The following is a 27,935-nucleotide window of genomic DNA, read 5'->3' on the forward strand; positions in this document are numbered from 1 at the left end:
TTTGTTTGCTTATTATTCACTTTCTCGCCATTTTAGTTTTTCTTATTGTTCATTTAATCCAACTTTTAGAAAAAATATCGTTATGACTGCTTTGTTCTTTTCCGATTGGTAAGATTTCAAATCTTAGGTCTGTCGGGTCTAAAAACGTGCAAATCTTTTTGAAAAGAGTCGTCCAACTTATTCGAGACAAAAGGTCGGGCCTGTTCTTGACATCCGGATTGTCCTTTGGGACAAAGTTCGCCGCCTGCATACCCCCTATCGTGATTTTAACGAGTAACAACCCTCGAGAAAATCCGATTTCAGCCACTTCAAATCGCGGCAAGAATTACCCATGATCGTTTATGCAAATGAAGGCTTGTACATAACGTTGACATGATGTAAAGTTTAAAAAAAAGTGATTTGTTAAAAACGCTTCATAATGCTGATAAAATAAACAGGAAGGGGGTTGATAGGAATAAAATTATTTCGCCGTTACACTTCCATTGGGAAGACAACTAGTGAATAATTTTTAATATTTAGTAACTATGACTATCAACGTGTACAAAGAAGTTTTTTTTGTCAGACTCAACACTCGACAAAAAAGTACTTTTCATGGCCGAGAAAAACTCGAGTTTTCGATCGATCTAAGGCATTTGGTGGACCCTTAGGATTTTCCTTGACAAGCCTGCGTTTGCCGAAAATTATTGGCCGTCCTGTGTGCCATCAGGATCGAACCACTTATGGAAAGTAAACATGGCACGTCTTGTTTGAGCAAGTAATGCGCTTCTGTAAGCATGGCCGTTTGCATTAACTGGGCACCTTTCAAGGATTTGTCTTTCAATTCTAATTAATAGTATGGAAAATAGAACAAGCCTAAAAACAATTATTTCTGAAAAAGAGATCATTGAAAATCCCAAAATTCTAAGAGGTGTATTAACCTCAAAAAAATACTTTATTAAATATTGATTATTAATTGTATAACGAAAGTAATTTATTTCTTCTATAAATAAAAGACCTTTTTAATAACATTTTCATTAAAAGTTTTGTTCTTAATTATGTAAAATGAGTGTGAACATCTTAGGTGCCTTTATTGTAATTTACTCTTTAAACTTCGTCTTGTAATAAAGCTCAGAATCTAATAAACAAAACTCGTAGATTGAATATCAGGTGTATCTTTTATTCCAAAGTTCTTCTTCCAAAGTTAAACTTTGAATATCATAAATCGTACTCTTCTGTCTTTGTTTTTTTGTTAAATTGCGTTCATCATATACTTACAAACTTGCTACTTCTTTTCTGTTAATTTTTTTTTCTTCATGGATGTGTTTTTGTGGTTATCATTTCATTTCTTATGTTGCCATATTCGTGTGTGCGTCATAATTTTCGTGTTAACGGGGAGTTTTTATTTTTTATTTTTTTAATTTGCTTATCATGCTCCACTACATTAAGTATGTACTTAATGTAATGTATTACATGAATTAAACATAATAACAACAACATAATTAAAAATTACAAAGCATTATTACAATATAAAAATAAAGCAATACTACAGATTTTTTCCTTCAATATTATATTAACCTAATATGATTAACACAATTAATTAAATTTTTTAATTCTTCAATATTATTTATAATTATGTGTTAATTATTCATGAACGCCATTATTCCCGAAACCAACTTCATAAAATACGGTAACATTTCGGTCTGCAAAAAGTATGACTTTGTTGGGGGCGGCCAACATAAGCCCCGCGTCATCATGTGTTGCAACAACGGCCTGGCAGCCGTCACTCCATCGCACTCCAGAAGAAGGTGATCCTCAGTCTGTGGAGGCGCCCGACTGCAAGAAGCTGGGTCGATGATAATATTAAAGCTAAAGAGATACTCCGCCAATTTTCCATGTCCTGTCAGGATTTGAATAAGCCTGTAGTCCATTTGCAGGTGGCTCTTCTGTAAACGGTATGATACAGATGGAAAGAATTCCCTGGTCAGTCGTCCCTGGATAGAGTTACACCAATTTTTTCCCATTTAGCCAAGCTGCGTTTATTCTGCCATCTCTTAACTGCAGATAGAGGGACCTTTGAATATGCAAGTCTTCGTTTTGAGAAGCAGCCATTTGGTCAGGGATCTCATTTTCCGCTGTGCCCACGTGCCCCCTGACCCATGAGAATGAGACTTGCGGAGTGCGTATGAGTAGGGTTAGGGGCGTTTTAGATTAGGTAGGGTTAAGTTTAGGGACGAGTTATGTTAGGTTAGCTAAGATAATTTAGATTAGTGTAGTGACTAGTAAGACTAAGATAGGTATGGTTATGGTCGGGTTAGGCTAGAAAAGGTATTGTTAGGTAGGTTAAGTTAGTTTATTAGGATTACGGACGGTTAGGCTAGGCTAAATATGGTAGGGACAGGTTAAGTTAGATTAGATAGTACTAAGAATAGGTTACGGTAGGTTGAGTTGATGATGAATACTATGAAATCGGATTGTTGTTCCCCAAGCTTATTGTTCCTTCTAGATCTTTGTACTTTCCTGATTCCTCAGTTCAATGGAATAGATTCGATCTATCGTCAAAGGAGTGCTAAGTCGTTGCTACAATTCCTTTCCCTGGGTTTTCTATGTATCCTAGGATATGTCTTCATTGAGAAATGGATTCGTATTCGGAGATGATATGGGTGGCTCTTCATTCCTCCTCATTGAATAACCTATAAATGTTCGTTAAGGTTATTGTCGGATTTGGTTACATATCAAAAAGGAGGGAAAATCCGAGCGGTGAGGTTGAGATGGGAAGTTAGTGTCTGAGAGGATCGAAATCACGGTAGCTCAAGTGGTAGAGCAGCGGCGTATTTAGCGGAAGGTCGTGGGTTCGGATCCCGCACGTGGCACTGAATTTTTTTATATCAACCAATACCTTTCATAAAGATACACAATAATCTTGAGTTTCTTTTTTTGTGCAAGAGGTTATCAAATCCCGAAACTTAAAATTGAGGATCGTTGAATTACACTACGGATGGGGCTAGCATCTTTCATTTCCTTATTTATAATTAATTAATCTTTATGTAAGGTATTGGTTGAGATAGAAAGTCAGTGTCACGAGCGGGATTCGAACCCACGATCTTCGGCTAAATACACCACTGCTCTACCATCAAATAGATTACACGACATTTGAAAAATGGCAAAAAGGAGAGAAAATTCATAAGGTGGGGTTGAGATGGGAAGTTAGTGTCCGAGCGGATCGAAGTCACGATAACTCAAGTGGTAGAGCAGCGGCGTATTTAGCCGAAGATCGTGGATTCGGATTCCGCTCGTGGCACTGACTTTTTTATCTCAACCAATACCTTTCATAAAGATACACAATAATCTTGAAATTCCTTTTTTTTGTGCAAGAGGTTATCAAATCCCGAAATTTAAAATCGAGGATCGTTGAATTACACTTCTGATGGGGCTAGCAATCTTTCATTTCCTTATTTATAATTAATTAATCTTTATTTAAGGTATTGGTTGAGATAGAAAGTAAGTGTCACGAGCGGGATTCGAACCCACGACCTTCGGCCGCTGCTCTACTACTTGAGATATCGTGAATTCGATCCACTCAGACCAATTCTCCATCTCAACCCCACCTTCGAATTTTCCCTCCTTTTTGCCATTTTTCAAATGCAATGTAATCTATATGATTCTCGGCGACAAATGAAATGGCCACGGAAAGCTTTAGTGAAGATATACTTCATTTAACTTACTAAATTCATGTAATTTTATCTCAATCAATACCTCACATAAAGATTAATTAATTGCAAGATGTATTTGGTCAATCGGACCACGAAATCTAACGAACTTATTTATAATATTTTTATTAGGTTGCTTTAGTCTAAACTAACTTACTCCTAAGCCTCGAATAATGTGAATTGTTTTTTAAACTGTCTAATCTTTGTCCACAGAGACTTTGGCTTGCCAATTAAGTAATCCGGGTTAGAACAAGCAACAGCGGATAAGCCGTTGAGCCAAATGAGATCAAGTTGATAATTAGCATTTTCTAAAATGAAGGACGGTTTTCTTAGTATGATCGTTAATGAGTTAATCCATTAAGGACTTGATGAAAACTAATTGATTATTTATTACCAAGAGGTAATAAGTGGCTTTGGCCAGGTTTTACAAAATTCCTCCAATTTTGATTTTCTTTTTATCTTCGTTTAAAAGGCTGTTATTTCAAAAGAAATTATTAAGCATACCTGCTGCTTTCGCCCTTTCATATTAGGTCCGAACGCCCATTTAATCTAATTTTGTCCAAAAGTTAAATGTCGTCCAACTTTCCTATGTATAATTGGGAATACCTTCTAATATTCAGTAGATTATGATATGATCCAATGTTCTCTTAGGGTAAGACGAATAGCTATGTTATCATGTAAGTTTAGTGATAGATAGAGTTTCGACGGGCACCAAATAAAATAGTTTTTCAATTCTCGGGCAAAATCATAGCAGGAACAACGCTGCGCCTGAATTAAACCAACGGGATTTTCTGCTAACCTTAAACAAAACTGCTAAACTTGGCATAGCTCTGAAGCACCTTGGGGCAAGAAAGGGTTAAATTAACTATAAATGAAAAATTGTATCATTAGCAAATATAACAGTTAATACAAGATGCCTTGGTTAGGTGAAGAGCCATGTTGGTGGCTATACCCAAGATGGATATTTAGATTGGCGCCAAATAAATCAGTGTTGCCAATACACAGGCAGAAACACTGAACGAAAATAATTGCACCTTATACTCATGGGATTATCTTCCCTTTAACAATTTTGCAAAATTTGGTGTTGCCATAAGGTAACTTTGGGCATGAAAGAGTTAATAAACTGGACATGAAAAATTTTACTTTTGGCAAATGGAACGATCGATACTGGATGATGGTGTGGGGTAAAGAGGGAGATATAAGATTCCAAGATGGAGATTTTAAATTAGCGCTAAAAAAAAATCAGTATTGCCAATACTCGGAATGAAATATTGAAGGAAAAACTACATCCGCCCTAATCGCATAGGATTTGAACCTTGATCAAATTTGCTAAATTTAGTGTTTCCCAGAGGCAACTTTGAACAGGAAAGTGTTAAATTGTAAACTGGACATAAAACATTTTACGCTGCGCAAATATAATGACGATACAAGATGCAGTGGTGAGGTAAAGAGTGGAGATATAAGATTCCAAGATGGCGATTTTAGAATGGTGTTAAAAAAAATAAGTGTTGCCAATAGTCGGGATGAAACATTGAAGAAAAAACAGTGCATCCGCCCTAAACGCATAGATTTAACTAACTAGTAGAAAACGTGTTGCCCTGAGGCAACTTTGGTCAGGAAAGTGTTAAATTATAAAACGGACATGAGAGATTTCACCTTTGGTAAATATAACGATCGATACGAAGTGAAGTAGTGAAGTAAGAGTTGAAGATGTAAGGTTCCAAGATGGAGATTTTAGATTGACGCCAAAAAAATCGGTGTTGCCAATACTCGGGATGAAACATTAAAGGAAAAACACAACCGCCCTAATCCCATGGGATCAGCTAAGCTTGAACAAATTTGCTGAATTTGGTGTTGCTCCGAGGCAACATTGGGCAAGGAAGAGTTAAAAGGTTGTTTCCCTTCCCACAGTCGACAACCAGCTTAGAGATCAAACATTAAAACCCATCCAGCGGCAACAGATGCTTTGTTGAAATATAATAAACATGTTGAATGTATATTTGTTTACAGATATATAAAGGAGTACAAATAATATTTAAAAAATATATGGGATAAAAGGATAAAACATGGAGTGTAGGGTGGTCTGGCATCACTCGAACGGTATCCAAATCTATGCAAAATCCAATTCAAAAAATGGAAATGAGAAAAGATAAGGAATAAATATTTATTGGCAAATAATCATTTACCGGCTGAAAGTTGATTCAAAATCAATTAAACAAATCGGCAAGGGGGTAGAATGAGATAAGATAAACTGTATTCATTTATATAAACAGTCAGGCAACGAATTGCATATACATCCTATTTAAGGTTAAACCTGTTAGAAAGTCGAATTAATTCAATTTTTCAAATGTGTACGATTGTCAGGGAAAACAGGATGCCGGGAATGTAGCAAATTACACTAGCCAAATTGAGGTATTTCCTTATACCACGAGTCACACCAAGAGACGAAGAATAATCGCCTCGTGTCTCTCCAAAATGACGTGTATCAGATATCTATGTTCAAAGGCAAGTTCCTAGGACGGAGATTTCACTACGACGGCAAAGACAGGTCGTATTGATTTCCCAAAGGATCTCCTCGACTTACAAATTAGCGAAATGGGCGAGCCGGACTGCAATGTGTGATTTCTTGTTATGTACGCTCATAAACAGCCGGGGACAAGTCTAGTTCCAGGTTTTGCTTAATTAACAAAGTCTGATTACATCAAAACGGTCATGAGGATTAACATACATTTGTCAAAAACATATAAAAATAATTGCCTTTTTTGTAATTAAAACAATTACAGGAGTACACTAAGATACATATTTTTCAGATTTTTGAATAACAAAATGAACAAATAATCGGTCTCATTGGAGACTTTAAAAATAAATAAAAAATATTTATGTTCATCAAACAACACGAATTATTCTTTATCTTGAAAAATGGCAAAAAGGAGGGAAAATACAAAGGTGGGGTTGAGATGGGAAGTTACTGTCCGATCGAAGTCACGATAGCTCAAGTGGTAGAGTAGCGGCATTGGGTGGTTCGAATCCCACTCGTGTCATTGACTTTTTTATCTCAACTAAAAACCTTAATTAATTTAATATTATTCTTTATGTTATAAATACCAACACTCCGGAGGATATGTGTTATAAGAAGTGGATGGTTCTTGGGATAGGATATAGTGGAGAAACTTGACCAGTAGGGTTAGGTCGGTTATTTGAATGAACATCAAAGAAGTACTTACGGACCGATTCGTTTAAAATAGTGAATGCGTCCAAAATCTCCAAAACCTAGGATGCTAGGAAACAAAACAGTTCTAGGTAATGAAAAAGCAGACTAATTGGCCAGAGGAGGATCTATAAGACCATAGGCTCGGAACCAATATTTGGAATAACAAAGACAATAACAACAGACTCCGCTCAAAAAGTGTGCATAATAACAAAAAAAAAGTTGAAACCTTTAAACTAATCAACGACTTATGAACTACTAACTAATTTACGACTTATTTAAACTTATTTGTAAAAGATTCATATAAGGATGTAAAAATAGGCAAATTAGAATTACGAGATCTCCTAGGGGGCCTCTGGCCTCCTCTGATGGATCAGGGGGAGTCATCCACTTTGTGCCTGAGCGACTCCGAGGTTGGGGGCTCTGATCGGGCCCCATCGACTTCTTTGGTCATTTCAGCACCCTTACGTTCCCTAAAACTAGTAATTCTCACACTCACTCATACAATACATACTCCTATATACAAACCCAATCACACATGCATATCCTCTGTCTAGAATCCAGGTCGGAGGGTATTCGATGTTCCGCCCTGACCCGGCTTGGCGGAGCGGCGGTGGAGCCTTGAAATGATATGCTGCACCGGCGCCCCGCAAACTCTTATTCTAACATAAGCGTTACCTAAATTTTAACCTACGAAATAAATACACCACTATGTACAACCCATTATCCCCATTCTCTCAAAAACTTAAAAAGTTTTTCTTTAAACTCGCTACCATGTTCGAGCATTCTCGTATAGTCCGGCGGTATTCCATTTCGTTCCCTATACGGGGCCAAGCTGCGACAACCCTCCAACACGTGCGACTCAGTGAGTCTGTTATCTTGGCATGCTGGGCACCTAGGTCGATTCGCGCCAAACAACAGGTTCTCATAAGTCGCACGTGTGTGACCGATCCGCAAGCGGGTCAGGACGACTCTTTCCCTTCGAGATATCGCTTCCGGGCTCCACCGATTGTCCGTCGGCTTGACGGACACCAGTCGATTCAGCCCTACGACGCTTCCACTTTTCTAATATATTTTTCACAATTCTCACGGATGTAAATAAATCTTAATGTAGAAAAATCACTCTCACGGTACCACAACAAATGAATGGGATCTAATAATAAATAATCATAAATTTTATATCAAACAGTAAATATTTATTTTTCTCATTGTCTGTTATTAAATTCGGGATAATCCATTCCAGAACTGATATTGGGAAGCCCTGATATATCAACGTTAATCAGGGTTGTTTAATTAAAAGGAAATTATACTATTTTTAATCTTGCCAATACATTTTTCAATATTTTTGTTTGGGTTTTTTCAGATGCCAACCCGGAGTCTTCAAACGCCGATTCAATTGTGATGAACGGCGATAAAAAAATGGAGAGCCACAATCACGTCTCAGGTGAGTAACGAAATTTTCTTTTTCCATCTCAAATCGACCTAACAAGGCTTGAAATCTTACCAAAAATTGAAAGAATCAACTCGAGAAATTAAATTTTGACTGCACTCGATAATATATATATTTTATTTTAACTACTAAAAGTTTAAAGTTTAATGAAGAACATGTTTGTAAAAAATTTTCAACCTTTACAGTCTTAGAGATTTTAATTTTGCAGATACAAACGAAGAAAATCTTGTTTTTTTAATCTTCATACAACCGTTTGGTTTTTATCATTTCTTCTGAAAAATCCTGCTATAGATAAGAAAGGCATTGATCCGAGCCGGTTTGGTTGCCAGCCTGAAGACGAATGAATTCTATCAAAAAAGAACGTAATCTGCTTTTCAGATCTGACAGAAGCCAGGGTGGCCGGCTTCTTGAGAGAAAATCCAGATTTCCTGGAGAAGTACGTCATGGAAGAGCTGGAGATCGAGCAACTCGAGAGATGGATCATAAGGAGGACGCAGCGTGATAAAAAACGAGCTGGTATGTTCATTAGATTTAAAAAATTACAAATAACTTAAAAAGGGTTAGCCTCGAGATTTTTTAAGGTTTGGGGGTTGAGTAACGATTTTAAAAATCATTTCCTCCACTGCGACCTATATAGATCAATTGTAGAACCTCTATAAATTATAACCATACCTTAAAAAGTGCACTTTTTTCGATGGCTAAGCACTTTCCTCGTACCATTTTTAGTGTGAAAATTACCTCACCTTAAGTGGCTATAATTTAATTATAATTAGATACTATATTTATGAATAATTACGAAATTACATAGTAGAAAAAAGCTATAAAGAAGCTCCTAGCTATATAAAAGCGTCTTGGCTTAGATATCCTTGAACCGGACCATGAAAAAATAGTTTTGCTATATTAATAATATTTAATAAAAAGTATAGAGAAGAAATTAATGTAAAGATAGCGATAACGCAATGTTATATGCAAACAAGAATTACATTATATCATTACATTTAATTAAAAATTAAATTATATTGAATTGAGGTTGCATTCAAATATTGAAAAAAATAGTTAAACTAAAAGTACATATACTATAAAAGAATATTTAATATGATCAACAATAATATAAAATAATATAGAAATTAATAATTAAATTCATTAACTAAATTATGTCTGTAATTCCAAGCGGACCAGGCTTAATTTACTCGATTAAAACAGTCTACAGTGTTTCGCATTTTTTTTTAAATTTTGTTCGTATTCTGAAATCTCTAAAACTAGATATAGCCATAAAATGAACCATACTCTCCCTTGAACATAACAGGAGGGTTCAACCCAGAGGGTGAAATTTTGGTAAAATAATTCACCCCTCATTATAATCGGAAGTTCATTGGCGATTGAAAATTATTTACATTCAACGTCCAGCTGTTTATAGATGATGAACTTACTTGATTCTGTAGCGTTAAGTGGATGTACAGTAAGTAGACTAATGCTTCACATTCTCAAAGGACGTGTGCTGTTTGTCTCTTGTTCCTCTCGACAAAGTCAGCATGGTTCTGTCTGTTTTGCCCATCTTCTTTTTTTAAGTGGTAGTGTACACAGGACGATAATTTGCTTCAAATCCTGTCCGCTGAGAAGGAAAAGTTTCTTCGCCTTTCTTTTTGAGAGATTTATAAATCTCTTAGATTGTCTCAAACTGGTGCATTTGTCCAGTGATTGAGTCTTTCTCGAGGTATTTTTCTAGTTCAGACTTAAAAACACACTCCGGAGCACCTAGATGGGTTGTTTCACATGAAAAGTCCGATTTTATAGTTTGAGAAATTCAGAGAGGATGTAGCGGTTTTCTGTAGTTTACTTCCAATTGTATACATGTTACAATTAAGCAGTTATTCTTCCACTTTTGTTTATAATGATAAGTTCCCCATCCATTACACACTTTTAGTACATCTCCAAATATGAACACCGAAACACGCGATTTTCGTGTAGTGTGCCTTTACTAAACTCGGTCATTCGGCAGCTGAGGCTGCAAGAAACAAAGTAAAGTGTTTGAGGAAGGGAGTGTTCGTACCATTCGCCGTTGGTTTGATGTTTTCTCAAGGGAATACCGAACTGGAAATCGAGCTCGCGGAAGACTTCCAACTTTAATTGACAACTATGTCCTTAAGCTTCAGGCGGAAGAAAACCACTACCAAACAGTCGTAGGACTCGCAGCACAACTAAATGGAAGTGTTTGATCTATGAGTCGCTCATGAGCTCACTGAGCGACAAAAGCGTCTTTTTTCCCATGCACCTCCCCGTACTTAAGGGGACCCCTACCGGCGGACCACGGCCACTAAACTAATTCAAATGGGATGCAAGTTTAGGGGATCTTATTGTGCTTAACGTCTTCCTTCGACCTTGCTCTGAAAAAGAAGACCCAAGGAAGAAGGGAAATATTTTTCTTATTATTAATTTATGAAATCTAATAGGTCTCCCCCTTGCTGGTTAATCCTTTTGAACACTTTCTAATAAATACAATATTTAATAAATAAATAACAATTATGGTTACAAGGAGTAACCAGCCCGGAATTAAAAGTTCAGGGAAACGCTAAGATCTAACAAGTAACTTATCATAGGAAGAAAAAGAAAAAAAAAGAAAGAAAGAAAAAACTAGTCAGGTACTTTATCCACTATAGCTCGGCTAACAGGCTTGAGGACCTCAAACGTCCTCTTTTCTTTAACCAGCTCGTTGAGGGTCGGTGGCCAAGTGTAGTTCCTTACACTCTCAAGGAGGGGGCAGTTGAATAGTCTGTGTTGGACACTGTCATCAACTCCGCAGTCGGGACACAGTGGACTGTTAGCTCTAACGGAATCGGTGCAAGTAAGCGTTGAAATTTCCGTAACCTGTCATTATTTGTGTGATCCAGAAATCTGTTTGAAACCACTTTGCTCTTGCTCGGTCCTCACTGCTGGGTAGAAACTCGTGGGTTAACCTTCCCTTGGTGCTTCTGTCCCATCTTTCCTGCCACAAGTTGTCTATCCAAACTGTAAGGATCTCCCGGATCTGCTTTCTAGGTGCAGTTCGCAGCATTTTCCTATCTGACGCATCCAAATTTACCATTGTTGGCCCCTTTCCATCTCTTAGCTGCCGGATTGCAATTCTACTGTGGAGCACAATGTCTATTAGTGCAGCGGAAGCAAGGACTTGGAGGGCGTGAGTAGGGGCTGTCCTATAAGCTCTAGTCGTTCTCAGGAGCGCTATTCTTTGACTCTGCTCGAGGATGCTTCTACTCCTGCTTTGCAATTTTGTTCCCCAAGCTGCTACTCCGTACGTGGCAATGGGCAGGTATACGCTTATGTAAGTGATGGAGAGCGCCCTTGAACTCAGCCCCCATTTTGATTTCGCGATCGAGCTTAGTTTCGAGAAGACGCATCTAGTCATTTCTCTGATCTTGATGGCATGGTTTGTAGGACTTAGCCTTTCTCTCAAAACTTTAGCGATTGGCATTCGACAAAAGCGCCTTGAGACATGCGTTTCCTTGCTTGCCAGGCAAAAAACCGAGCATTTCCTTGAAAGAATAATCAATTGCGATGATAAATGGATTGCATGTAACAATCAGCGTCGGTCAGGGCAGTGGTTAAACATTGATAAAAGACCAGGATACATGTCAAAACACCTAAAAAATTGATGGTGTCCGCAGTTGGTCCATGGCTGGAATTATTCACTACTCATTTTTGCCTAGAGGTGAGACCATTACGTCTACATTCTACTGCCAGGAATTTGACGAAATGCATAAAAAAAAACAAAAAAAACAACAACCTGCATTAGTCAATCTCAAAGGTCCTATATTCCTCCACGACAACGCCAGGCCTCATATTTTCAAACTTTCAGCCAAATTGAAAGAGCGACGAAGTTCTTCAGCATCTTCCTATACTCCAGACTTGTCTCCAACAGATTTACACCTGTTTAGGAATTTAGAAAACTTCGTCGAAGGAAAAATTGTTGCAATTGATGTTCAAGTCGATAAACTGTTTTCAGATTTTGTTTAATTTCAAAGCTCATAATTCTTCAGTTCCGGCATAGAAATGTTGGTCAAGAGTTGGAAAAATGTGTAGAAAATGAAGGTAAACACTTAGAATAAAATGAGTTCGTTCTTATATAGTAATTTTTACTAAAAAAACCTTTACTTTGGAAACGGACATTTCATGTAAAACAACCCAATAGTTCTGGTCCTATTGATGAGGGCTTCCCATTCTCGGCAGGTTGGTCAGTTTTCATTTCCTTCTATACCTTCATTTATCCGTAAGTTTAAGATAATCTTGTTTTATTTTCCCCGACCCATTAAACAATTTAGGCACTTTCAGACAAGTTTGGACTAGAAAGTATCGATGAGCTGGGTTTTCGACCTGCTGGAAACATGAAGTCTTTTCGGAGAATCTACGGAAGAGGTCAACACAGAGAAAAACAGGTTTTCGCCGAGCTTTCGACAGTTTTTATACTGTCATCTTCAGGGCCTGTTTTATTATCATATAAAAACAACAATTAGAAACATGAAAAAACAATTGCACAAAAATTGAAAATTTTTATATATCTTACTTAAACCTTAATGGGGAAATAAAAAGACATGGTGTCGTGGGCACAAAAGTACATTACGTTTTTTGGTGCTCAGCATCTTATATATATATATATATATATATATATATATATATACGAATGCGCAGAATTGAAGTCAAAAAATCTTCCCTGATTTATTGGCTTTCTATACCAGTTTGTTATTAATTGACCCATTTCCGTCCTTTTTATTAAGAGGTCGAGATAGGGCAGTTTCCTGTCCACCTCCTCCACTGTGGTAAATTGTGAAGCATCATGATATGAATTCAGACAAGTTAGAATCTTTAACTTTTTTATTTTTAGAATTATACTTAATAGGTCGTCCACATATTTTATCATAAGTTTTAATTCAAACGGTAATTGGGTCTAATAAATCTGTCATGACGAGGTCAGCTAAGACTGGCGACAAAACACCTCCCATAGCGACCCCCATCTTTTTCCTTATAAATTTCTTCCTCAAATTTGAAATATCCATTCATTGAAGTGAAAGACATCACTTCCATGAATAATTCAATATTTAAACCTGGATAAGACATCTCGACTTCATTCCATCTTCTTTGGATGATGTAACTGACCAACCCCGGAGGCACTGATGTGAAATGAGATTTTACATAGCTATACAAGTAATTCATCCTCATTTATCGTTATATTACTTATTTTTTCTTTTACATCGAAAGAGTTTTTAAAATTGTATCTATTGTCTACACATAAGGACGACAATACTTCATGAACCCATTTTGATAGGTTGTAAGTTGGAGCATGAATACATGAGACTATAGGTCTGAGCGGTAAGTCCACTTTATGTATCTTGGGTAGACCATATATTTTTGGAGCCACCGCTATATAAGTTTTAAGATTTGTTCCTTTAGCCTTTGTGATAAGCTCCGCATTTATTAATTTGTTTACCAATAGATTGTTGGTAGCTTGCAATTTCGTGGTGGGGTCATCCCTTATAGTCTCATATTTCCCTGAATCATTTAAAATATCCTTCATTTTCTGCCTATACTGCTCCTTTGTTAGTATTACATTTGCGTTACCCTTGGAAGATGACAGTATAAAAACTGTCGAAAGCTCGGCGAAAACCGAAAGGAAGTTTTTCTCTGTGTTGACCTCTTCCGTAGATCCTCCGAAAAAACTTCGTACTAGAAAGTATATTCATTTAGTGTTTTATATCTTCCGGACCTTCTGAGAGTATGTAAATCTTTCACCTTTCGTATTTTTCTTTATAAACTGTGCACGGGGTTGTAGTGCCTGTACCTCAGCTTGGAACATTGTTGTAATTAATTCTAGGAGCTTATCTAGTGCACAGTTCGGCCCTTTTACCCCTATACCTATTCCCTGTTTTATATTTGTTCCATCCGTGTACCATATTAGGGCCTCCCCCGTGCTGAAACTCGGGGGTACCATTCTTCTAAAGTTCTCTATTTTCTATGATCACTTCGTAGGGTCCATCAAAGTTGGGGTTTCCTTTCATTTTGTCAGGTACCGTTACAACCATCTTATTTTAATTCTCTCAAGAATTTTGTCGTGGCTCCTCCTTACATCTGGTCCTTGAATCTCAGTCTCATTGATTATATTGCTGTAGTAGGGCAAGTATATATTATGGCAGAGTCTATTTGGGCAAATCTTTAAAAAAAATTCCGGTTGAGATCTGCTTGGTGATTCACTGTTTTTTGGATCGTTTCCAGTCATTATAATCTGTTTTTAATACTGTTTGTTATAATTGAGACACATTTTAACATTTAGTCATTTGAGTACGTTTGTTTGACCAAAACTTAGAGAATAATTAATTCAGAATGATCGGAAACCTCAAAAATTTTAGTCAACCATGATTGAACATAAATCTTTTGGTTTATAGCAATTGATAATTTTTTAAATTCAATTAATCATATACGATCACTTTTAAACTATTTTTATATATATGTAATCCAACAGAAATAAGTTTTTATTGTATTTCAGGCTCTGCCGGCAGAAAGACGAGTTTGTCTCGCTGGAAGGTAAACGTTTTTAATGCCAAATTTTAAATTCATAAATTAATATGGTGTTGTTCAGTTTTGCGTCCACGCCGACAAGCGTCAAATGCTGCAGGATTTGACTCATTCGCTGCAGCTGCGTCCCAGCGTCGTCAATGTCCTCTCGGAGCTGGCGAGCTGCATCTCTTCCGCAGTTTCCGCAGACGGCTACAGACTCTACCTTCCGGACACGGACGACGACAACCACCTATGCCTGTACCTGGGATACGAGTCGAAGTGAGTTCGCTTAAAGTCCGAAATGATTTTTATTTCGTTAAAACTTTCGTTTGCTCGCAGTGACTGCCAGCGGCTCGGGAAGGCGCTGTTGCCCTGCATCGTCGCAAAGACGAAAGAACCGATGCGACTTTCAAAAGGCGAACCCAATTTCCCGTCCAAGGTAACGTCCGCACGGTCAAATAGAACTATTTGATTTACACTTTTGTTTACTGGGCACGTCTGACAATATTTAATCTCTAATTAACAACAAAAATCTTTCTCGGGGTTAGTCAAACAGACTTCAAAATAGACTTAAGACATTTTTTTTTTATCAGGTGTAGTACAGGGTATTCGTGTCAGAGCTTTGTCAATAGATTCTACATTCAAGGTGGAACCAAAAAGTCCTAATTAACTATGGTCCGAATCTCAACAGTTTCGAAGTTATTCCCCCTTTTCCGATTTTTTAAGATTTCACGATCTTGCTTCAAATAATCAACGATAACTCCAAAATTAAAAGGTTTTGGAGAAATCCGTTGATACCACTGAAAATTGCTGAAAATTTCTAATAAGATGTGATCAACACTAAACTTTTAAACTTTGGGGAAATAAGCCCTTTAGTAGCTAGAACTTTGAAAAATATTTTTTGTTCAATGTTTAAAAACTTACTATGGTGATTCTTAACTACTATTTCCAAACCTAGATACCAGCAAATTTCAGAAAACGTACTCCATTTAATATCCTTTTGAGTGATGTAATTGCTTTTTTAATTACTTTTTTCAAAGATGGAGAAATTGATGAAGGAAAGTAAAAAACCGTGGTTGATGGATTGGTAAGGTGAAAAGATTAATAATAATAAAAAATAAACAAAACTTAAGAAAATTTTGAATGAATGAATAAAACGTTTTGAATCATAAACTCTTTTATTCCGGGGGATAATAATACAATAATCCTTTAGTGAAAGTAGCAATCGTTTTGATAAATAAGTAGAAGTTCCTCACTGAAAATGGCGCAAAGACGAAAAGCTTTAATAATTATATTTTATTATTGATTTATTCTAAGGGTATTCAGTGGCTTGATTCTAAAAAAAATCTTGATGATAAAACGTGAAATTATTTTTGGATGTCGTTTTTCTTGCCTGATCTGTCCAAATAACTGATTAAACCAGGTTTGCTCTTGTGGACACTAAGATCGAACTTTTATAATGGTTCAACCGTACGAAAAACCACGTTTATCGATATGGACAGCTAATGAAATTTTTTCGCAGGGCATCGGGGACATGGAGCACCTGCTGCTGGAGCCAATCGTCCAGCCCGACGGTCAGCTGGTTGCCGTCCTGGAGATGTGGCGTTGTTCGTCCGGCTGTGGTAGATTTCACGAAGAAGACGAGGAGATCGCCACCAGCTACCTTGTCTGGGGTGGCATCGCACTCCACTACGCCAGGCTTTACATGTCCATGGCGAAACAAAGAAAACTCTCCGACTTCTTACTAGCTGTTGTCAAGTAAGTGAAGTCGAATACATAATTTAATACTTGCATAATACTTATTGAAGATGTCTCTTTTTTTTCATCAAATAATGTTTCTTATCTTTGGGGTTATTGTATGGTTTCGAAACAACTCACAAAAAAAGAATTTAAATACTTTCTATTTATATAAATATCACATTAAAAGACAGTAAATGCAGTCAGCTTTTTAAGCAGGTGAGATTTGATCGAATGGTACTTGGCTGAACAACGAATTGGCGTAGTTCTTGAAAATCGATCCAAACTCCTTAGATATGGCCGGTTTCAGGTCTTGGAGGATCTCTTTCCAGTTCTCATTCAAGAATGTGTTCAGGTTGGCACCTAGGGCGAGCATAAAAAGAAAATTCAAATTTTTAAAAAAGATTTTCTCAATGATAAATAATTACCCAGTCCTTCGTTGATGTTCTGCGTTCTCTTGAAATTCAAGTGCAGCCTGGAGGTTTCGATGTTAATGTCGGTCTTAAGAACCTCCCAGAACTCCTGTCCGCCCTTCTTCACGCTCTTGCATCGAAGAACGCATTTTCCTTTAAAGTCGTCTGAAAATAAAATAAAAACAACAATCGGTCATAAAAAATATCATCTGCAAGTTGAAAATTATCATGAATAATTGTGCACAGAGCAGGTCGAATATTTCTATTTGCAACATGCTCTTTATTTAGCATGGGTATGTATAAAATGTTCCGTCAAATTAATTTTTTCAATTTCAAATTAACCATTTTTAATTCCACCTAACCCTTTTTAATTTCAAATTAACCTTTTTATTTTCAAATAAACCATTTTTATCTTCAAATTACCCTTTTTTTAAATTTCAATTTAAGCTTTTTAACTTATTATTATTCGGAGATCAAGAGATGCGGTCTGGTGTGACGTAGGTTTCAGAAAAACATTTTCTTTATCGTGTCAAGGATCTTTATTGAAATCATCTTCAGGGCCTGGGATTTACAAACATTGTTTAAATTTAACAAATACATGCAGGATGTGGAAAAAAGAAAAAGAAAAGAAAGAAAAGAAGATTTTTTTAAAATATTGTTTTCTGCGTAACAAACACTTTGAGTGTATAGAAATACTATGATTGAATATAAAAAGTATTTTGTTGCATTGTATAAATTCACTTTTTTTCCACATCCTACATGTATTTGGTAAATTTAAACAATGTTTGTAAATCCCAGGCCCTGAAGATGATCTCAATAAAGATCGAAACGTTGGCATGATAAAGAAAATGGTTTTTCTAAACCTAAATCACACCAGACCGCACCTCACGATCTCCAAATAATGATTGACTAACGGTCACCAATCACCACACTTTTTAACTAAATGTATTTGTTCGCATTAAAAAAATTTAGGATTTGGTCTGAAATAAAAGCATGAGAAGTAAAAATTCTCGTATTTTTGCGAGTTTTTTTAGATATTAAATATCTGTGTTCTTAGAAGACCAAATGAAAATTATATAAAAGTTTAAGGATTAGACTATAAGGCAAAAAGTTATATGAAGGTAAATTTCAAAACAAATTATTTTAACTGAGAATTGTTTAAAAATATAAAAATTGGTAGGTCGGAGATCGTGAGATGCGGTTTGGTGTGACGTAGGTTTTAGAAAAACATTTTCTTTATCGTGCCACGTTTCGATCTTTATAGAGATCATCTTCAGGGCTCAAAGTATTTGTTTTCAGAGTATTTGTGCCATTCTTGTGTGTCGTGTTGACACAATGACGCAGAAAACAAACACTTTGAGCTCTGAGGATGATCTCAATAAAGTTCGAAAAGTTGGCACGATAAAGAAAATGTTTTTCTAAAACCTACGTCACACCATACCGCATCTCACCATCTCCGAATAGTTATTATTTTAAAAAATTGTTCTTTACATTTTGTGCAGTTTTTCTAGGAATTTCCCCATTATAGGCAATACACTAATTGGACCGTATGGTGACTGAAGGTTACATGGTTTCTTAGCCTTTGGAATCATTCCGTTGAGGGAAAATTTCAATTGGGATGGGAAGTACGTTGTTCCAAGGACAAAATTTTAAAAGTAGATAAGAAAAAGTACAGTTTCTTTAGGTAGATGTCGAAGGATTTTTGCGGTGATCATGTCGAAACAAGGAGCTTTCTTTAAGGGGTTACGATATGTGATATTTCATTGAGGTGTAAATAAATTTTAAAAAATTAATTAAATTTCATATGGTCTTCTTCGGGATCAATTACGCAGGAAAGAAACACTTTGAGCCCTGAAATTTATATTAAAAAATTCTCAAATATAAGGGAATTTTATTTTAAGTGATTTCACTTCATACCATCTTTTAGTTTTTTTTAATTAGCAAAAGAGTCAATTTAAAATTAAAAATGGTTAATTTCAGAAGGAAAAGTAATAACATGGGCAATCCGTATAGCTGTGTAAATCGTAATCGATCTCCTTACATACTAATACATAAAAATGTACAATATACCTGCATGAACAAAAAAAATACACGTGTACAAAAGGTGAGTTTCAAAATTGGCAACACACTCCTGAGATACAAGGAAATAAAACTTGTAACTTCCTTTATAAGAAAAAGGTATCAGTTAAAAAAAAATAAAATGGTTAATTTGATGGATTAAAGCTATAAGCTGCGAGGATAGGCAGACCCAGAATTGTTCATCACCCACGGGAGAAAACCTCACAATTTAAATTGTAATAAAATTTTGTTAGCTTGTTTATTAAGAACGTAAGATTATAAAAAAGAACCTTATCCCGTTATTTCCAAGTCTGTTCTGTTGTAAGAATTTCTGTAATTTTCCCCAGTGGGAAAAGCGTCCGTTTATCAAAAGGTTTATCAAATTATGTCGACCCTTGCAAGGGGTAAATTGGAATGTATTCGGTTTCTTTTCTTTCCTGAAATTCCATCTCGCCAAACCTGTGCGACTTTCGTATAAAAAAAATTCTAAACAGAGTCAAAAACTAACCGAAAACTAGTGTGCTCTTGCCGACCCCGTTGAGCGGGATGAGTAGGATCCTCCCTTTGGATGTGTAGTCGCCTTGCATTTTCAACGGGCTCTGTAAGCTGTAGTCGATCGTGATCTCGCGCTTTTTGTGATTGATGCTATAAAGAGACAGTCCGTTAAAAAATAATTTTGCTATTTTTTTAATCAAGACACTCACTTCATCGACTCGACTTTGCCGTTGGAGAGGCCATTGATGATGAGGTTTTTAAAGTTGATCGTCAGCCCGACAGCAGTCCCTGCGCCCTGTTTCAGCGTGATCTTCTCGATACGGACTGGGTCCAACGGTGAAAGTTTAAGCGCAGAATTTCCTGGAAAATGCAATTTTCAATTAACGAATGTTTTCTAGAGTTGTCTAGTTTCTAGTTAGAGGTGGGAGGAAAGAATATTTCACGGTGTCGTATTCACTTACCGCTGTGATCAAGTGTACTTACAATTCACTAATTTCGTGGTCCGCTTGACCAATTAATATCTTACAATTAATTAAGGTTTTTAGTTGAAATAAAAAAGTCAGTGGCACGAGCGTGATTCGAACCCACGACCTTCGGCTAGATACGCCGCTACTCTACCACTTGAGCTATCGTGACTTCGATACACTCGGACACTAACTTCCCATCTCAACCCCACCATTTTCCCTCATTTTTGCCATTTTTCAAATGTCGTGTAATCTATTTGATTCTCGGCGACAAATGAAATGGCCACGGAGAGCTTTAGTGAAGTATACTTCATCTTAACTTATTAAATTCACTAGTTTTCGTGGTCCGCTTGACCAATTAATATCTTTCAATTAATTAATCCGTGTGGATCGAAGTCATGGTAGCTCAAGTGTTAGAGCAGCGGTCTTATCTAGCCGAAGGTCGTGGGGTCGAATCCCGCTCGTGACACTGGCTTTTTTATCTCAACTAAAAATCTTAATTAATTGATAAAGAGATGAATAAATTACACAATAACAGTAATATATAAACCCTCATTTATATTTTAAAGCTCGTTTTATATTGTTTTTAAAGATCCATAGGGACGAGGAAAAGGGGTCCGCACTGACACAGAATTTATTTATGTTATGCACAGCTGTGAAGATTGAAGACTCTAACCCGTGTATTTGGTCCTGTGCCGTGAAGTACCAAATAATTCATAGGTAGTTGACACTGGAGTACCCTAAAGCCAATGTAAGACAATATCTCCGGGGAGACAATGAAATTATTTAGGATCGTCCACAGAAACATAACGGAAGCCAAAATTCTTCTATCCAAGAGAATCCAGGCCTAGTAGAGCAAGTCTGGCTTCATACGGGCAATGATGGTACTTCCTGCGATAGCATATCTTGTGAAATATGTATTTCGTGGCCTTTCTCCGTACCATTTCTATTATTGTAAGAACCATCTAAAGAACCCGGCAAAAACACTCTAGATAAATGCGTACTTTTATAGCAAAAGGGTTCTTAAAGTCAACAGTTTGCCGGAGTACAAATCATCAATTTTTAAACGCTTTATTCCTATTGGCATAGTTGTTGATCCGAAAATTACAGTTCCTATTAAAAACAACCCCTAAATCGGAGATTCTACCTCCTCAATGTGAGAACCTTCAGTACTATGGACGAATAATCTTTTTTCTTGGAGAACTTCAAAATCTTGCATTTATTAAATTATTAACAAGTGGTTTATAATGTACCGAATCCGAATTGTTAAATAAAAAAGTGCATTTAATTCATGTAGTGCCATTACGATCTCTATGTACTGGACGTTAAAAATACATTCATACCTTCTCCCGAACTCATCCTAAAAATAAGATGTTATTGTTCAAACTTAATTGAGCGGATTAATCCTTGTTCTAGGGAAAAATTATAAACCAATTACACAATTTTTATATAATTGAGAGTTTGCGTCCTTCCCACCTGTATGAATAATTAATTGACAGACAAACCATCCGTAGAAGTATAGATTTAAAAAAATAAAATAAAATATGGGAACCTTGAGACGCAAACCGGCTTTCGTTTTAGAATCTTGTTTTGTTATAATTAGATCCTGTTTGGGCCGGAAAGTAAAAATTTCTCGTAAGGAAATTGTGCACCTACCACTCTTGAGTTCCTTGAGCACCCCGGTCGTGGCTTCTTTCAGACACGTGTTGTAGTTTTGAGAATCTCTCTTGCAGGTTTTCCAACTGCTAGCTGAAAAAAAAAACATGTTTAAAATACACAGTTCCTGCAGGTTTGTTGATCCCGAATATTTCACACGGACTTTACGGTCGTTATCCTTGTAAGACGTTATCATCTTCTGTTTTGTCGATAATTGGACCAATTCAACGTCTCAACCCAACGCGAACAATATATTAAAAAAACTCTTTTTATTTATTTAATTATTATAAAGCATTTTTCATATTTCAAGAAGGTTAATACTGTCAAAAGCGATAAAATATCATCAGCCCTTGTTAAAAAAATACGGGTTTAACATTAGTCGTCATTTCCTAATTCAAGGTGATAATTATTTACGATTTAGTCTAATGACCCCCATTCGTCGAACTGTTTTTGCCCTGGCAAATGTCGTTTAATGACACAACAAGGTATCAAATAGGAGGGTAAGTCAAACTAAAAAATAAAACCCTAATTAAACTAGAAAAATGAAATTTCATTTAAAGATCCAACTTTGTGATTATTTGGAAATCATGAAATGCGGTCTGGTGTAATGTAGGTTTAGAAAAACATTTTCTTTATCGTACCAACGTTTCGATCTTTATTGAGATCATTTTCAGGGCTCAAAGCGTTTGTTTTCCGTGTACATGTGTCATTCTTTCTGTCATCGGGCACTCTCAACACGACGGACAAGAATGACATCTACACGGAAAACAAACATTTTTAGCCCTGAGGATGATCTCAATAAAGATCGAAACGTTGGCACGATAAAGAATACGTGTTTAAAATTTTTTCGTTTAGTTTCAAATTTCTACCTTTTTGGAGAAAAATTATACAAGGTAAGTCAGGCCCAGTTCAACTTCAAAATTTCAAATGCCACTCTATACATCCTGACACATCATTTTAAAGGATTTTTCACGCTGAAAGCAATGGTGCAATCGGATTTATTATAAAGTTATGGAAAAAAGAAACGATTTCACGATTTTCAAATAATCATTAACTAACGGTCACTAAACACCACACAATCCTACTTTGTATTTACTTAAATTAATAAATTTTACAATGCTTTTTTTTAAAGAAAATTTGATGTAATTAGAGATCATGCAGAGCAAAATAGATCACGTCTTGTATCCACCTATTTTATCCCTATCCCTACATATGACGCATAATAATAAAAAAAAATATAAATATTCCACTCATACAATTATTTTTGCATCAAATTATCATCAAATTTTAAATGCGATAAGGCTAATAAGCAGAAAAAGAGTTTCTTGAACTCAGATTGCTGTAATAAAAGGATACGGTTTTTTTTAACGAGGATATTTTAACACTATCAGTTTATATAAACCGTCGGAGTGCCGGTGGTTTTTAAAAACAAAAACAAAACATTTTTGAGTAAGTTGGGTTAGAATTCAGGGCTGGCGTAGTCGAACCCATGGACCTTTACCTTACACAGGGGTGAGTCGCCTTGTCAATCGTTGAGGCTACCGAATCTATTTGCTGCTGAACTCCTTAATAGATAATGTCGTTATTGTTTGGTCTTTCCAAATTTTGAAGCTTTAGAAAAAATTCAAATCAGATTTTAAAAGTAGTTGCAATTACTCAAAAACAGACCATATGTTGTAAAAGGTCGAGAAAGGGAGAACGCCACATTAATATAATAAAATAACTCTTAACTAATGGATACATAGTTAATGCCATAATTGTTGGAATTGTTTGTACACGAGGTTTGAGCCGTATATGATTGAGGCTCAACGTTTTTTTCCAAGAAGAAGATTTAGGATTGTTAGACTCAATGAAAAATCATTCATTTTTTTAACAAAAAATTCAATTTTTTCTTAACTGTGCATTCAATAATTCAATTATTAATCTCAATGTAATTTCTGTAATGCTGAAAGTTATATAACTTTAGTTCAGATAGGCGAAGGTAATGCTTTCCTTTCAAAACGAACTATTCTGCGGTCCTAAACATAAAATTTGTACCAAAAGTCAGGATGATTTGATAATTGTTAAACTTATAATTCATCGAGAAAACAATTTTTTGTAGATTTAAAAATTTTCCACCGAGTCAGATGAATTCTCCAAAATAGGCAAAATTTAGACAAACTGAGGCTAAACGTAGAAATGCCCATTATTTGATTTTAAAAATATATTCACGTTAAAAATATATTTGGAAAAAGAAGATATACCGTAGACAATAGCATCATTTGTTAACAACCCTGAAATAATACAAAATATAATTGAGAGGAAAAATAATAACAGCAAAGAGAAAAGGAAGGGCCAATAGATGAAAAGTGGAATTACTTAATGTGAAAGCATGGAAATAATGAACGAAAATCAGAAGCACGACAACCTTTGTTATTAATTGCACATGGAAAGGTTTAATTATTATTGCAAAACTCTGATCAACGCAAAACCAAAGGTACTTTATGCGACTGTGATCAGTTAAGACTCATGGATCTGAGAAAGTTAAATAGTCAATAGTCAAATAGTATAAGGAATTAGCAAAACATGCTTGGTAGTTTTTTCAATTAGCCCAAAAACCAATAAGAGTAATTTTGCCTAAATTTTACAAAATTAAGTTTAGAATTTAAGTTCAGAAGAGATAAAGTGCGATATCGAGGAGGCAAAGACATCAGTATTTTTTTAACTCAAAATTTAATCTTGAAGAATATCATTTTGTTTATACGAAAAAATTTGAACTTCATGTTTATTTTATCCTACAGAAAACAAGTCCAGGTTTCCATGTAATTCATTTTTTTGACTATATTTATCAACAAACCGTGGTAAAGTTTTTACGACGATTTAAATTTTTTTTTTCTTAAAAAAAATTTAACCATTCGTTAAATCAGATCGGAGTGTTTTAATTAAATATGTTTTTTAGCTCGTGCTTGTTATAATTATTTATGCAACCACTTTTGGATTTTTTCATATAATTACTGTTTAATTTCCGATTTTATTTGAAATTGCTGCCGAAATAGTTGTGTTTTTTTATATAATGCAAATCATGTTCCTTCCTGTTTTATTAATTAAAATAAATTCAACGTTATTAAAGGTTTTTATGTTTAAATGGAAATGCGTCGACGGTCGTGATTTTTATGTACGTTCTTAAAATAAATGTACGAAAAGAGTAAATTGTAAGTACATTTCGACAACCAAAGGTGGTGTAAGACAAGGCGACCCCCTCTCACCAATATTAATCGACAGCGTATTGGAAGAAACGTTCAAAACCACAAAAAAATTCGGCAAACTTTTGACTTTACATAAAAATAAAAATACTTCAGAGAAAAGACGTTGAGCATATGCGCAAAAAATCTTGAAACACTAGAGAAAGGAAAAGCCGCCTAGCGTATCAGGCCCGGAAATGGACAAAAATACAACTTAATGACCACCGGAAGATAACAGGACATCACAAAAGAGAAAAAATTACAACGGGCCGAAGAAATCGTATAATCGTGTGAGTTTCAACGAAGAATAACAGAACAAGAAGAATATTAAAATGTAAGGACAAATAATGGAGTTTAAAAGAAATTATACAAAATTAAAACGTTCCCTACAAAAAGAAAGGAAAGATGCTGGACGCTTGTGTGTCACTATCCCATGGCAACATGTACAGAAAAGAGAGGCACCTAAATACCCACGAAAGCAGTATAGCAGGGTCAAAGGACAAGAGTTCACTGAAATGGAAAGTTGGAAAGATAAAAAATAGAAGACCAAAGAAAAGACTTGAAGGAGATTTCTGACTTGAGAGGTTTGACCGACAACCGAGAAAATTGGAAATCCTTGGACGAACTCTATGCTCACTAATGTGGACCTAGTTTCTGAACACATTTTTATAGATCGATAACGTTGAGGTATTCGACGGCAATTCTCGAATTAAGAAGTCCTGCAGTTAATCCAACTAATTTCAAATTCAATTACAAATCCTTTCGAGAATTCCACCGCCAGGCCAGCCGAGGCTTTTTAGAACTTTGGCTCGATTTAGTGACATTAGCATCTTAAACGTACTTCTTTGCCAATTAACTTGTTCGGGGTGTACGGAAATTTCTAATCTCGGTAAAGCTTAGATAGTTTTCACAGTTTCATGCCATGATTAGGGACTTTTTACAGCTACTTTGGAAGAGAATCAAGCAAGCCCTACATCAAAAAGGCTTTTGTTCTTCTCTCTCAGAATATCTTAACTAGAATAATTATTATCTTATTTTTCAAATACATTGAATGATAGATTTTAATTAAACATTCTTTCTTAATACTAGGTTGAAAAATATTAAACACTTCTTCGAGCATACTTGCCAAAGGGGCATAGGAGCCGAGAAAAATAAAGCTTGAAATTTGCGTTTCTGTCATTTTATGCTTGTATTTCTAGGTTATTATATTTCAGCTGACGTTTTTTTTTACCAAGGTTAAGAAAATTATATGAAGGACTTGATTAAATGAGATTAGAAGCATAACGGCAAAATGAAAAGAAGCTTTCAGTAAAATAGGCCAAAAATGTTATGTTTTGTATTTAAGGAAAACACCAATTTAAATTCGTTGTAAGCAACCTTTAAGCTTCTTAAATCCGAATTTTTGTAGCCGTCTAAAAATTAAAATTTCGAGCTTGATGGGGAGGGCTCTCGGGTGATTTTCTCTCGCGGAAGGCTAATGTTCAATTTAAAAATTCATAGCTTCTTTGGATTTGATCAAAATTGAAAAATTGTAGAACCGTAAAAAAACGAAATTGTTTGTTCTTTCAATGTGTTTCTAGAAGTTTTTAGTTTTATTTCATTATAAGTTAGAAAAATAAAGATCAAATCAACAAAAACTGTTCAAACGTTTTATTTGTTATCTTTTAATTATTTATTAATTAAATTTATTTTTGCCAAGTTTGTGCATTTATAAGTAGTTTATACAGTTGTAAAGCCCTGTAAAGTATTACATAGATTAATGGAGCCGTTTCAAAGTTATAATTATTTTTGAAAATTCCTAAAGAAAAAATCGCAGGTGATGGGAGGCCAAAAATTTGGAAAAAACTTTTTTGTAAAAACTATATTATCTTCTCATGATGTTTAATCTATTCTGTAGGCTGTTATTACGATTTATTTTTTATCTTGACCTACTCTAATACACAGACTGAGACCAAAAATTTATTTGGTTGTCCCAGTCTGTGGAATAGAGTGGGTCAAGATAAAAAATAAAATATTTTTTGATCTGAAGAAAAATTTATATTTAGCTTTTTTTTGAGGTTCAGAAAATGAACTTTCTTTCTTCCTAAAAATATATTTTAACCTAATTTGCTTGATCGAATGATCTCAAATTGAGTATTTCTGCCGAATTTATGGCTCGCTGACCATTTTTGACGTTGCGACCTGGCAAACCCAAGTTAAATTTAACAAACGTTAATAAATTAACATTATAAACATGAGTGAAATATTTTCAGACCTGATATGATTAAAAGTTTCATTGAAATCGGTAAATCGGTAGCCTTCCCTTGTCTGTTCTTTTTACTATCTTAAAACAAGGATATTTTTACGGTGGATTATTGTTTTTCAATCCAATCTCTCTTATTATTTATTTGCATTTACTATGATACTTGTTATCTGAAAGTTTTTTTAGATCTTGTAGCAAATTTGTCGTTACAATGATCCCGGTAGTAGCAGATGAGTTTTGGCCATGTATCTAAACCCTACGATTTATTTTTTTTCCGTGCAAATAGATTCTAAAATACTCACTTGTTTGATTTGTTTTAACACTTTTACTCCGAAAACCCCGTATCAACTGAACAGAACTTACGTAGATTGGCAGCTGTCGCTGTGCCCAGGGCGACGAGGGCGAAGATGGCTGCTTGGATCTTCATCGCGATGATTCCGTCTGACAGACGCTGGTAGGGGATCGTCCGTTTTTATACTGGATCTCGCCTCCCCCGGGTTCCTTTTGTTGGGAGGGGTTCTCCAGGACCTTGAACTTCGCTAGATACATTAGTCAGCTACTTGCCGATTTATCTTACTGGATGATTAACACTTCATCACCAGTCATGCTTTGAAAGACGACAAGACAGGCCTTAGGCTGTGTATAAATTTTCAAAAGCCCAGATTACATAAAAATAACCGGCAAATTATTAATATTTAAGCTTAGGTCTTTTCAATTCAAATTTCCGACTAGCAAATAGGTGAAACAACTTTAATTTAAAAA

General features: G+C 35.5%; 2 protein-coding genes across 2 annotated transcripts in view; one reads left to right on the forward strand and one right to left on the reverse strand.

Annotated features, from left to right (window-relative positions):
• The window catches only part of LOC106661441 (probable 3',5'-cyclic phosphodiesterase pde-5), a 257,518-nt gene that overhangs the window by 153,528 nt on the left and 76,055 nt on the right, over positions 1 to 27,935 (forward strand). The window contains exons 4-9 of the mRNA XM_024225891.1: positions 8,258 to 8,338; positions 8,723 to 8,860; positions 14,877 to 14,914; positions 14,970 to 15,166; positions 15,227 to 15,326; positions 16,410 to 16,645. Of these exons, the coding sequence (XP_024081659.1) occupies positions 8,258 to 8,338; positions 8,723 to 8,860; positions 14,877 to 14,914; positions 14,970 to 15,166; positions 15,227 to 15,326; positions 16,410 to 16,645 (790 nt within the window). The remainder of the gene's footprint in view (positions 1 to 8,257; positions 8,339 to 8,722; positions 8,861 to 14,876; positions 14,915 to 14,969; positions 15,167 to 15,226; positions 15,327 to 16,409; positions 16,646 to 27,935) is intronic.
• LOC106661194 (protein takeout-like) lies at positions 16,771 to 27,642 on the reverse strand. Its single transcript, XM_014384445.2, has 6 exons — positions 27,537 to 27,642; positions 21,711 to 21,803; positions 19,800 to 19,950; positions 19,604 to 19,740; positions 17,053 to 17,202; positions 16,771 to 16,987 (listed from the first exon to the last, which is right to left on the reverse strand). Exons 1-6 carry the CDS (start codon positions 27,598 to 27,600, stop codon positions 16,836 to 16,838), a joined length of 747 nt encoding a protein of 248 aa, XP_014239931.1. The 5' UTR covers positions 27,601 to 27,642; the 3' UTR covers positions 16,771 to 16,835.

Source organism: Cimex lectularius, unplaced genomic scaffold (assembly GCF_000648675.2).
Source record: "Cimex lectularius strain Harlan isolate CLEC.00 unplaced genomic scaffold, Clec_2.1 scaffold23, whole genome shotgun sequence".
NCBI classification, from domain to species: Eukaryota; Metazoa; Arthropoda; class Insecta; order Hemiptera; family Cimicidae; genus Cimex; species Cimex lectularius.